The sequence below is a fragment of the Cololabis saira genome, chromosome 21, assembly GCF_033807715.1.
Source record: "Cololabis saira isolate AMF1-May2022 chromosome 21, fColSai1.1, whole genome shotgun sequence".
NCBI lineage: Eukaryota > Metazoa > Chordata > Actinopteri > Beloniformes > Belonidae > Cololabis > Cololabis saira.
In genome coordinates, this window is record NC_084607.1 from 28589149 (window position 1) to 28602052 (window position 12904).

At 38.3% G+C, this 12904-nt stretch overlaps 1 protein-coding gene across 1 annotated transcript in view; it reads left to right on the top strand.

The window, feature by feature from the left end:
- Positions 1-12904, top strand: part of LOC133421566 (meiosis inhibitor protein 1) — a 70004-nt gene that overhangs the window by 35730 nt on the left and 21370 nt on the right. The window contains 8 exon segments of the mRNA XM_061711219.1: positions 1130-1280; positions 2807-3017; positions 3092-3192; positions 3490-3679; positions 8083-8199; positions 9034-9144; positions 11234-11406; positions 11726-11810. Of these exon segments, the coding sequence (XP_061567203.1) occupies positions 1130-1280; positions 2807-3017; positions 3092-3192; positions 3490-3679; positions 8083-8199; positions 9034-9144; positions 11234-11406; positions 11726-11810 (1139 nt within the window).

The window sequence follows — 12904 nt, forward strand, 5'->3', positions numbered from 1 at the left end:
TTTGCAATTGCAAAGACTTTGCTTTTTAAATATATAAGTCTCTTCAATTTAAAATGTAACAAGTCCCAAAAAAGTTTTCTGAGCTTGTGTTTTTAAGGAATGTAATGAACCAATAAATATTTCAACACAACTTTACAAAAAACAAAAAGTAAAAGAAAAACTATTTTGCTGATCCAAATTCTAAGCACTTGTACAGAGCATTGATGCTGAAAGGTTCAGTTAGAGCAGCAAGCGCAGAATGATCCAGAAATGCTGAGTGGTCTGCTGCATCAGTGTCCCTTTTGAAATACAACTACATTTGTCTTTGATCAACAAAGTCATTTACTGGCTTTGTTGTACTCTATTAATTGTACAAAAGGAATTAATGGAAAAAGCTAAATGTAACTGGGTGTCTATGCTTATACTACTGCTGGTGTCCAGTGTCTAACCTTTATTACAGCTTTAAAAGCACCACTTTCCCTGCTGATTGAAGTACTGGGGGATGCTGTCTGATACACCATAGCATAAATTATTTGAGGTGTGTTTCATTATTTAGGAATTATTTATAACTCTAGATGTTGATTTATATCCATTACCCCACAGTATTTCTAGGTCAATAACTTAACACACAAAGTTGCGTCCAAAAAAGTAGGGCTGTCATAATTAACAATTAATCGTGTTATTACAAGATAACCTGCATAAGTTTGACTTAAAATGTGTTATCCCAGAGGAGGATGACCGTTAGTAAATAGGATTTTACAAGTTTCCCTTTTTCTAGTGGTACATCTACTGCTCGTATGCATCGAGATGAAAAAGTATGTTCACTCTTTTGATTGTAGTGGTATTCTGCAATAATTTGCTATAAAATGTAGTTTGATCTTCATCCATGTCAAAATGTTAGATAAACCTCCATCCACATCCCTTAAGTAATTTCATTGACTGACTCCAACAAGTTTTCAATAAAGTAATTAGTCTATTAGTCTGTTCAATATAGACTCAATAAAATTGTAATTGTTTGTTTATTATCAGCTGAAACACATAATGTTTGTCTGTTGTGGAGATCAGATCTTGTTTTAAAATTTCTCTGACACATGTATGTGAGCTTGTCATTTTTGGAATAATGCCATCCTTGTGTGTTTGTGCAATCCAGGCTCCTCCCGGACCAGAAGGTTTTCTCCAGCGTGGTGTGGCTGTTGCACTCAGTGCAGGACCAATGCAGCTCCACGATGCCTCACTCTGTTTTCCGCTCTGCCCTCTACTTACTGGCAATCACACAAGACAAGAGCTCCAACCTCGATGGGGTAACTGATTCACCGAAAACATGTCAAGATACACTGTAGCTCATGAAAGCAGGAATTCAGCTTTGATGAGAACCATCATTTCCAAAATCTAGTTTAGCTTTTAGTTACGTTTCAGGAAAATCTATGCACATGACAATTTTTTTGATTACGATACAGTAAGACTGTTAGAAAGCATGGCCTAGTGTAGACTTTCAAAATGAAATAGTAAAACCTCAAGGCTCTTTCAGACTGGATAATTTTAAGGTCGATGTGTCAGCTGCAGAGTTGCTCACGCATGAGTAGTAGTGTGTTGGCAGGCGGTTCGAGGTTGGAGTTTGCATTTGATCATTATGTGCAGAATGACTGAAAGAATCTTCAGAGATGCTCACTGACGCATTACCTCATTGCTGAAGGCCAAAGGATAGTAAACAAGCCAGATATCTCGGAAAATCTCTACTTAAGATGCAGCCAATATGAGAGTTAGACATCGGCTGAGGTCACTGTATAGAAGCGAAGATCCACAGTCCGGGGGAGTTGGGCACGTACTCATCTCCAACTCTGTTTTTACGGAGATAATAATTGCAACCCTGTGTGCTAATCCGTTCCTTGCCCACGTTCTTTGTGTTTTCTTTTTTTTCTGTGTCATGATCAAAGCATTGTACAAATACCTCGTACTGTTTGTTTCCCACCTAAGACCGTTTTCAAATAATCAGCTGTGTTACGCACATGGTTAATCCTCATTTCCCATATGTGTTTGTCGATAAAATGTGGTTTTAGTGACTGGTCACTGACATTTTGATCAGTGAGTCATATTCTGCAGTGTATGACCCTCCGTTGGTGATTAATCATGTACTGATAGATGGATAGATGGATAGATAGATGAGAGGGATAGCATGTCATGTAATCTGAACAGACCAGTGATCGGCAACCGTATCTGGAACTGCAGTGTCTGGAACCAGCTTTACATGAAACTTTAAAAATGATCATTTTCAGCCAAAACAAATATTATGTCACAGATTCAAATAGTCCTCTTTTTTCCTCTTCGGTGAGTCAGCCTGACATGAAAAATTACAAAACACTTTGAACCATTTGAGACAGGTTTTACAGCCCTGGTGTTCACTTAATGTGTCAAGATTTTATTGAGATGGAAGCACTTAAACCGAGAAAGACGGCAAGAACATGAGCTACTGAGACATTTTCTGTATTTATGTAACATTCAGGATCAGAAAGCAGTTTGAAAGCACTTCTTCATCTTTAGATGCAAAGTATGTGCTTTAAATTTAACATTAAAAAATGCATATATTTTGATAATCATGTGATAATCATTTTGGCTGTCCTTTTAAAGAAGAGTCTCTTTGAAACTGCTTTATATACCGGTACTTTTATGATGAATTATGAACTGGTTTGCAACATCACTGCAGTATCTTGTTACAGTTTAAAAGGAGTCTCATATTTTCACAGCTACAAACTTTTTAACCAACTTCTGCATGCTCATTTCAAACAAAGCATTTCGGCTTCATTTCTCCTACTTTACTGCCCTTTTCAAGCCTGCATTGAAGTACATCAGCAAAGCACTGTCCTCCTGCCAAAGCTTCGCCTCCCTCTACTTCCACCATCCTGCACTCCTCCACTTCATCTGTCGCTATCCGGAGTTGGTGGAAAAATTTGGTTCCCTGGTTTTGGAACTCTGGCTGACCAAGCAAACGCAGCACACTAAGACAGAGCACATCAGAGTAAGGAGACATTTCTCGGATTGATGTCTTAAATATTTACCGTAATGATCTTTATCCATTTAGCTCTAAACCATTGATTTCACTCCTGTTCACAGGCAGTTACACAGGAAGACAATAGGCAGGATCAGGAACCAAACACAGAAACCATGGAGCTATTGGCTCTTATGAAGAAGTACCCAGATGTCATACTAACCCTGTTGGTGAGACTAATAACAATTTATATAAAAAATATAATATATAATATATATAATAAAACATTAGATTTAAGAGCTTGGATATATTAATTTGAAAACATGTTTTAATGCAGGTCGATGTGTTGGATTGTTTAACATCCAGTGACTGTTTATTGTGAAGCTTGAGACAAAACCAAATTGTCTTTTTCTTTTTAAGAAATTTGTTCATTAATGTTGTATAACCGTTTGGCTCAGTGCTGTAGAACGATGCTCGTTACAAGCTGTGCTGGCCTGTTAAATGACTGTCTGTCCGTGTTTCTTCAGGACATAGCTTGCACCAGAGAGGCTCCCCTTGCAGAGCGAGTTCTGGGTGTCCTGGAGCTTCATTTGCATGACCTAAGAGACCATATGACAGACTTGTGTACAAATCTTAGGTCAGCCCTGCTCCAGGCATTACAGCGGATCAGTGTGGAAAGCATGGGTCATGGCCTCGGACAGGGACACAGTACATCAGGTATGAGACATAACACGTAATATGAAAAAACTGGCACTCCCAAATGGAGTGACCAGAGCCCGAAGTGTGTCTGTAAGCCCCAAAGAGTTATGAATATGTTAATCATTTTCAGTTAAGTAACTCACTCTAATTATTAAAAGAATATGATTTATTTTGTTTGTTTTGCTCAGTACTCGAGCCGATCTGTGTTGCACCACCGACATTAGTAAGGCAAGCTTAGTATAAATAAAGTATAAATTAATATTCACACAGACACACTACAGTTCACCTCATTGAGTTTACTTTTTTATAATGCAGCAGGCTGTTTTTCTACCTCAGTTATGCATATTAAAAATGTGTTGTGCTTCTAAATGTTTTTCATCAAATTTCTTCTCCATTGCTTGGCTAAAAGCCACACATGGGCACACACAAGCACACACTAATACCAATACCCTTCGCTTTAGGCACAGTGAGATGTAATCATACTCCTCATCTTTTTTCTCTCCCTTTCTAAACAATGTATTTATTTCATTCTCATCTTTAGAAACAAACTCCAGCAGTAGCTCTGTGGTTTCAGTCCATCTCTTGGATTCAGTTCAGTTCAATACATTTCTATTCAATTCACTTTATTTCTATAGAGCCTATTTCAAACACCGGCATCTGAAGGCACTTTACACAGAAGGCACTCAAACTTTACAAAGTTAAAGGGGACCTATTATGGCATCTAATACCTATTTTAAACACGCCTTGAATGTCTTAAAAACAAGCTTTTGATTGTTTTTGCTAAATAAATTAGAAATTCAGCCTCTCAGCCATGTCTTTATCTTCCCAGTTTCTAATTTCCTTCTCTATGCGGGATTCTGAATGGGCGGGAGGCTATGATAATGAGGCACGGTGCTGATTGGCTGCCTGACGCGATGGCGCGATACGCCGCTACGAAAACGTGGTTTCAGGCATGGTTTCAGGCATCGCTCCTGTCGTGACGTCACGACAGGAGCAGAATCGTAGAGGCTCGTAGAGGTCACATACCACTGGATGGCTCATCCAGGTGGCTGTACAGACACTACAGAATTTGGTTGCTTTCTTCTTTCTCTGAGTTGGCAGGAGAAAACGTGTTTTTCATAATAGGTCCACTTTAAATATAATAGAAATTATATTCTAATTCATTCCAATTTATTGTAAGCCATGTAAAATCCAGTTCATTCTGGTTAAGTCTAATACTCAAGAAGTTCAAAAATTACCTACCATAAAAATGGGCTTCTGTTTTCCAGGGCATCTTCCCCAATTACAGCAGGGTCAGGGAACGGCCTCCAAGACCTTGACAAGGATGAAGTGCATATTAAAAATGAATGGATAGATGGTTAGCTCATCTTTTCCCTAATATTACCAGTGAAAAAGACCACAATACACAGAGAATGCGGTGTGAGTTGAGAGACGCAATGAAACTTTCCATACTGAACATATTAACACACTGTGACCAAGGTATTTTTTTACTTTGGAAGTTGTTTATTTGCTGTATCGTAATCATTTTCTCTCTAGGTTTTACACATTTTATCTATAAAACATCAGAGCTGCACAATAAACAAGCACAATATATCGAAATGAAGGCAAGGACGATACAACAATGCACCGCATCAGACCTCAGAGGAGTGTTACACCAAATGTTAGGTCTGTGAGCGCTTTGTGTTGGAGTAGATATCTGCAAGCTTTCAGAACTGGAGTATGCTTCATAAAAGCACCATTCTTTTCATCTTATCATTGTCAAACTCTACAATGCACTTCCGCAGTTCCCCAATAATGCCCCCACTATGTTTGATGTATAATAAAATAAAGGCAAGCTAGAAAAGCAAAGGACAGACAAATACTCACACACACACACACACCCCTTCAAAAATGCATTTGTGAGATTATTACATACACACTGATCAACATCTATAAAGTAAAGTACATGGATTAATTGGGTTTGTCCGGTACGTTGCTTAATGGAAAGCACTTAGTTTAATCATTTTCGAATCTGGGAAGTTTTTAAAATAATGTTTGCGATGGTTTATGTTTGCTGGTCTTTTCCGAGCCATTGTGTTAACACAAGGCCTAAATGTTGTGTTTAATGATATGCGTCTTTGTTTCTTTTTTTCTTTCTTTCAGCCCTTTATGGATAATATAAGAAGATATTTAAAATATAAACTTATAAATATATAACATTTAAAAAAAATGTGTTTATAGAAAATGTATATAGAAACAGTTAAGGAATCACAAATAACACTTCTGGACACATCTTAAAATACCACAATATATGAGTCTATATTGGCTGGTTTACGTGTAGTTAGTGTGGCACATCTTGTTATCTTGTTTCACACATGAACACCTGAGAATATCCTGAGAATTAGGTGCACGTTTTGTCCACAGTTGCCTGATCACACACATATCCGACAGCAGGAAATTCTCTGATGAGATGCATCCTCTCTACTGCAAATATTCCCATGTGATTCCTGGCAAGAGCATGATGCAAAAAGGCAGGAGAAAGAAAGATTAGGCTTTTTTTTATCTGTAATTCTGTCGTTTTTTGTTTTCTTTTGTAGATATCAATACTACTATATATAGCTATCTTCAATATAAACAAATGAGTGGAAAGCTCTATACAGGGCAATAAACAAGATTGTACATCAGTGACAGCCATCAACATGCACTCTCTCGCTTTAGCCATGAATTCTCCAGACAGTTAAATGTGCTGTTCACATATGGGCTCATTCTGAGATTTTTCCAGGACATAATACCATGGAGTTGGCTGCATAAACACCCAAAGTCTAATCAGTTTGATGCAGATATACAAGCTTTCAAATGCAGCCACAGATTTGTATAAAACTTTGAGCACAACTGAAATCTGGCCTGTTTTCAAAACATTTCCCTGAACTCTGTTACCTTTTGATTAATGCTGGAAGGAAAGACTCCAATTAATGCACTATTAAAATTAATAGGATGGGATATGAAGTACTTGTGTATATAGAAGACACTGCAATATTGATTAGGTTTGTGCAGATTGTGGTAGCAGTTTGCCTAAAGTTGCTTTACAGCAAGAATTTCATTCATATATAGACAACTGCATGTTTAAATGAGGAGTTTCTCATATTCCTTTAAAAGTATTTATTCTGAATTTTGCAATTCTAAGGGGTAGGTGGACACTAGTAGATCAAATTAGTAAATACGCTTTTGTGTGTTGTTGGTAATCTGCACTTTTTATCAGATAATGCAGTATTACATGAGTCTGCTTCTTTTTTTAGGTATCTTTTACACATTAGGTTGAAATCTTTTTAGAGGTCATAATTTCTCTGAATTATTCATTTTACAAGAGTTTCGATAGTAAGATATAACTTTATTACAGGATGATCATAAAACAAGTTCCCTCAAAGCAAATTAATGTAGTAATGAAAGAAATTCATCCTATAAACATTTATAGGAGGTGGCAGCATGTTTTGCTGGACCATGACTCTTGTTATGTTGTGAATGTTAAAAAGGTGGTAATAAACACTTGGAGAAATGTTAACTGAATATGGTTACCTCACCATGGCAAGTGATGAAGCCTATTGTTTTTATATCACATCAGAAGTGAAAGGCATTTGATTTTTGACAAACTGCACTTGTTCAGTTCCGTGCATGCATCCTTGTGCTTTTGGTAGAGTTGTCTGCCAGGTGGTGTTATGTCTGTGTACTTGACCAGGTTAATGAGAACAGCTGAAGGGCACAACACCAGTCGGCTGGCTGGGGATGTAAGAACTGTTGCTGTGGTTGGTCTCTGCTTGCTCTCTGCTCATTCCAAGGCTTGAGGGTATTACAGGGTGTTATCCCTGCTCATGTCCTCATTCAGCTGCACTGCAATTTGCATTAATATATACTCTATATTAGCTTTAATGTAGTGCCATCCCAAGGGGAGAGATTTTATTATATGCAGCACAGCACTAAAAGAAGAGTACTCCTTCAGATCTTCATCCAGCCTGATTTTTGTATTAGCACTGCTACCCTTTGTCTCCTTTAACCTCACGCCCCCTCTGCATGCTGACTTTCTTCTTTTGCCCTGAATACAGACGCAGGATATTGTTTCTAAACGTGTTAATGGGAATTATAGTGGCCTACTCTTTGATTTTCTCTCCTTTTATTTGATGAGGCAGACCAGTAGTCATCCCTTGATGGGAAAAAAGAAAAGACGGACAGCAAAAATCCGGACTTGATTAAATCCACAAGTGAATACAAAATATTCTCACTTGTTAAAGAAACTTCTAACTAAACAATGTTAGTTTAAACCATGTCTTTAATTTGGTGGTTTTCTGTCAAATTAAAACTGCAGGGTGAACTTTGTAATGAGTTTCTTTCCATTCTGGTCGAGTGCATGTAGTCTCTTAGCTACGTTCTTTTTTTCTTTCTTTGTGTAGCAGTCAACTCGCTCCCCCTGGTGCTGAAGCTGCTTTGTGTGACTCAGGCCACCGACCCGCCTTTACATCCCCTCGACTCTAACATGGAAGGACTGCACTTCAAGCTCCTGTACCATGGTGAGACCAACGCTCCTCAATAACATTTATGTGCAGACAAATAGACGAGTAACATTAGAAGCAGATTAAATAAAATATAATATACTATTGAAATGTAAACACTTTCTGTTTTAGAGACCCCCAGAAACGCTACAGCAAAGACCATTGAGTTCTTTCAGTCATGCATACAGATGTGTTCATGCTCACGGAGGCATTTAACCTAACAATTACATATTTATTTGAACTGGTTTGCTTCAACTTCATATAGACGTTTTTTTTTCATTATTGGGGGTATTTCTCAGTTTAATTATTACCATTGTCAGTCATTCATTAAACTTTATCATTCTTGCACTCGTAGTCGATTTGTACAGATTTATGATAGATAGCAGCAACCGGATGAAGATTCCTGTACAAACACTCCTTTTTATACACTTTTTGTACAAATACAAGTTTTTAAAATGAGCTTGGTTTTTCTAGAGACCCTATCAGCAGCATCATTTAACTGAAATTCATTTTTTTTATTTATTTTTTTGTCAGAAGCTTAAGATAGCAAATCCTTTTGACATTTGACATTACCCCAAGTGCTAACATTAATTGTCATTTTGCTGCAAACACAAACTCTGTTCCAACTCAAAACTGCTTAGATTCGTGTTGTTTTGGTCCCTGATTAAAGTTCACACTATTTGCCATCTCATAATAAACCTAGGGTTGTTTTAACTCAGGAAGTCTGTGCTACCAATACCTGACGGAAATCTAAAAATGCAAAGGTTAGCTTTGGACAATGGTTTTTCTTTAGCTATGTTAGGAAGTGAAGTGACACAAGGGCAGCTGTGTGAATTCCTCTTTGTGTATCAGTCAGTAATATAGTGGGAAGTCTGAAGCCGATCAACACAGAGAGCCTACTACCTGCCTTCAACTACCTGCACAGCTGCCTGAGCTTGTCCCCTGCACACATCACTGACAGAGGTTAGACACATTTCACTTCTCCATGTGGATTTTTTTTCTTTCTTTCTCAACCAACACTGTAATTTGCACACACTGCCTCTTCACGCCCTTTGTCATTATGTTTCTTCCACTCTGCACTCTGTCTCTGACTTGTTGACAGAAATGACAGGCTGATCTTGATCCTTGTACCACTGAAGCACAAAGAAGATTATAATCATACGAGCTGGTTTTGGCTCAGTCATGGGCTTTCCCTTTAGATTCTTGTCTTTTTCTAATTTTTGTTTTGCTGTCTAGTGTTAGAACTGCTCACACATTTTCACAAAAGCATAGCAGCATAAGCTGAGAATTTCATTATGTTCTAGGGAAGGCTAACATCTGTTATCCCAAACACTATCTCAACAAGAATAATATGCAAAATTGCTATCTATGAGTTAAAAAATAGAAGTAATAACAAAACAATTTCAAGAAGTAAATTACTGGGAATTACTTACAAGAAGACTGCAGGTTTTAATATTAATTAATATATTATATATTATATATTAATTTATATATATATATATATATATATATATATATATATATGTGTGTGTATCAGCATGTATGTATGAGTTTGTGTGTGGTCAATAAGATGGCTCACAGATGCTGTTAGGAGGTAACACCTTATTATTGTTACTTTACTGCTTCAGTTCCAGCCTACCTGTACTCATCCTCTATAGCTGCTTTTTCCATCAATGTATTATGTGTTATTTATTAGTACATTTATTTATGCATTTATACATCCAGTTTAACATCTAATTATTTTAATTAGATTTTAAAATATACAATTTTATTGTCTACCTGGCAGAGCCAGGTAGTTATTAAGTATGACCAAACTGATGTGAGCTGAGTCTGGATGTTGATCTTTCTGTGGTCTCTCAGTTGAAGGCATCACATAAAACGATGTTGACTGAAAGTACGGCTTTCTTCTTTCCCGTGGATTTGATCAGATCTGGTTGCTTCTGTTTGGTTCACCAAATTGACCTTTCCTGCTTTAGACCAGGGTTTGAAACACCTACCTTGTACACATAGAATAATACACAGTTGTAGAGAGATATAGGGGGAGAGGTATGTGGTGAAATATGGGTGCAAATTTTTGGGTTTATGGTTTAAACTATCAAGTGATATACAGACACGCCTAATTAATCATAAAATTATTATTTAAATGGTGCGGTTAGGACTTAGAGACTGACTTATGTTGGAGATGTGGTACTTTCTTACATTTGCTATATTCATGCCCATGTTAGATTTACTGTGGTCCAAGATTTTCTCCTTTTGTAAATAATGTGATGTCTTTTGCACTAGTACTTAAGCAGGCTTAAGCAGTGTGTCAGACTCCCAGCTGTCCTTTAAATAAATCCAAAGAGCATTGTGATTTCCTGATGCTTAGAATTTATTGTAAAAATAATAAACTTTAAATAAAGATGAAATTAGAGTCCGTGAGCCTTAGCAGTAGTTGTCAGAGGGTTTTATTCCCCTGCTGATCCTGAAGCTGCGGTCAATGACGGTTTCGCTGCTGTATTTGCCTGTCCCGTCATACGTCACCACCATTATGAGACTAGCGCCGTCCTCCTCCTGGGGAGGGAGGAAGGCGCACACTTCATATTTTGTTAGTAAACAACAAAAATAATAATAGTACAAAAATAGTGGAGTTGTCAGTGTGAACCATCACATCAGATCTTTACCAAATTAAAATTGAAACGGACTTGGACAATGTAGCTGATTGTGTGAATGTAGCATAAAGCACTGCTAAACCAAGAAATCCAAGACGGTTAACAAAGAAAACTAGGAAATATGTACAATATACTGGTAAGATGAATTAGATGAGTGGAAGCAGGTGAGTGAATGAGTCAGCAAACAAGTGATCATATGGCAAACTGTGATGTGAAGTTTATTTTACTAAAGTCCTTAAGAGAAGAGGAATTCTGCTTCTTTTTTTTTTTGCATTGTGCAAAAAAGTTGCAGCGTGCACCTGCAGCGCGTCGCCTTGCAGTCATCCTGACCAACTGCTATTCAGAACAGTCATGCGCCACACTAACGTTTCTGTGTAATGACAGTGCTTTATCTTTGCCAGCTGTCTCCATGCTGCTCTCCAACAGTGGGCTGATGGACCAGCTGCAGACAGTCATCTCCTCCTCCACTACCCCATCCCCCCCGCCATCAGCCTGCCCTCCTCCAGCCCTGCTGTGCTGTGGCCACCTACTGCTGTCTTCCCTTGTTACCTTGCAGCACATTCACTCCTCTCAGGTACACACTACAGCTCAGCTCTGCTCTTATCACAACTCTGGGTTTGAACGCCGCAAAGTCAAGGGCAAGTCATAGAGCAAAACAGAGCACAGAGCAACGTGTCGGTGCACAACTTTAAAAAAAAAAACCTATTGCATTTGTGTGATAGATATGAATGTATGACTTAGGAATGCAAAATAAAGCTTTGTCTTCTTTGCTCTCTGCTTGTACTGCAAAGAAAATAAATTTTTTGCTTGCAGCAAATTTGGTCCTAATCTTGTTATACTTGTGACTCCCTCTCTACCTTATCCTTCCTCTTTGTCTTTCACTACTATTTAAGGTCAATAAGAGCATCAGTTGGAGCCTTGACACAGCTGTGGATCGGCTCCTTGTTAAGAAAAGAAACACAGACAGCCTCTTGCTGGGTAACAAAAACAGAATTTCATTCTTATGTTGTTTTAAAAGCTTTTTAAGCATGTGGTTGCAAATGAATAGTCTCAAAGGATCCTCTGTATTGCAAATAGCTCTGCTTCTGATTACTTTTTCTCCCATTTTGTTTTTGTGCTACAAATTTCTGCCCTTACTTTTTCTATGCCTTCATGCTAGTGACTTTTATATCCCGTCTGAAACAATTGCAGACATGTGAGAGGTTACTGCATGCCAATAGAAACTCATTTTGTGTCAGGAATCCCCAATTACTGCTGCAGCTTTCCATATAAAGTGTAAATCCTAGGATACTGAAGAGGATCCCCTCTATGTAGTTTACACATACACTTGCACAGGTGAAGTGAATATCTGTCAATGCATCAATTTCAGTGGACTTAAACAAACCCCAGGCCTGCGTTTCACACACACACACACACATGCACACACTCATTATATTAAGTAGCCACATCCCACTGCAGCTCTTGTAGACAGATCATCCCTGCTGCTCCTGTTTTCCTGTCAGCTGGATAAGTAGCCTGTCAGGCTCTCTGTGATGCATTGGCTCCCTTCCTCTGCACGCGCATCTCTATGTCTCTGCATTCACTCATCCTTTTATGTGTCTGTTTCTCCGTTTTTAACCTCCCTTATGCTTTCCAGTCCACCCTTGCTGTTCTGTTTCTTTGCCTCATCTGCTCTCTCTCTTTCCTGCTGACACTAATTAGCCTTCCCTCCCTCAAAGAACTCTAATCTCAGTGTACTTGGCATAAGTGCGTTTCAGATGGTTGGCTGCTTTCAATTTCGGATTCCACTGTGTTTTGCCAGTCCTTTTGGGCTTCTCTCTCCCTCTTTATCTCCATCTTGGCTTTGGTCTCTCAGTCTTTCCTAACTTCCTTCACCCCTGCAACTATCTCACTGGCTCAGACACCCTCTACTTGGCACCGGCATCTTCAACTTATTGCCCTCACTGTGTCACATAACAGTCAAAAAAAATTTCTATCAGTTGCTTTCAGCCGTCTCTCCACTACGTTTCCGTTTTCACTGATAATAGATTTTACCATCTTTTTGTCCCTCTGATTTTCTCTTCCCACTCACA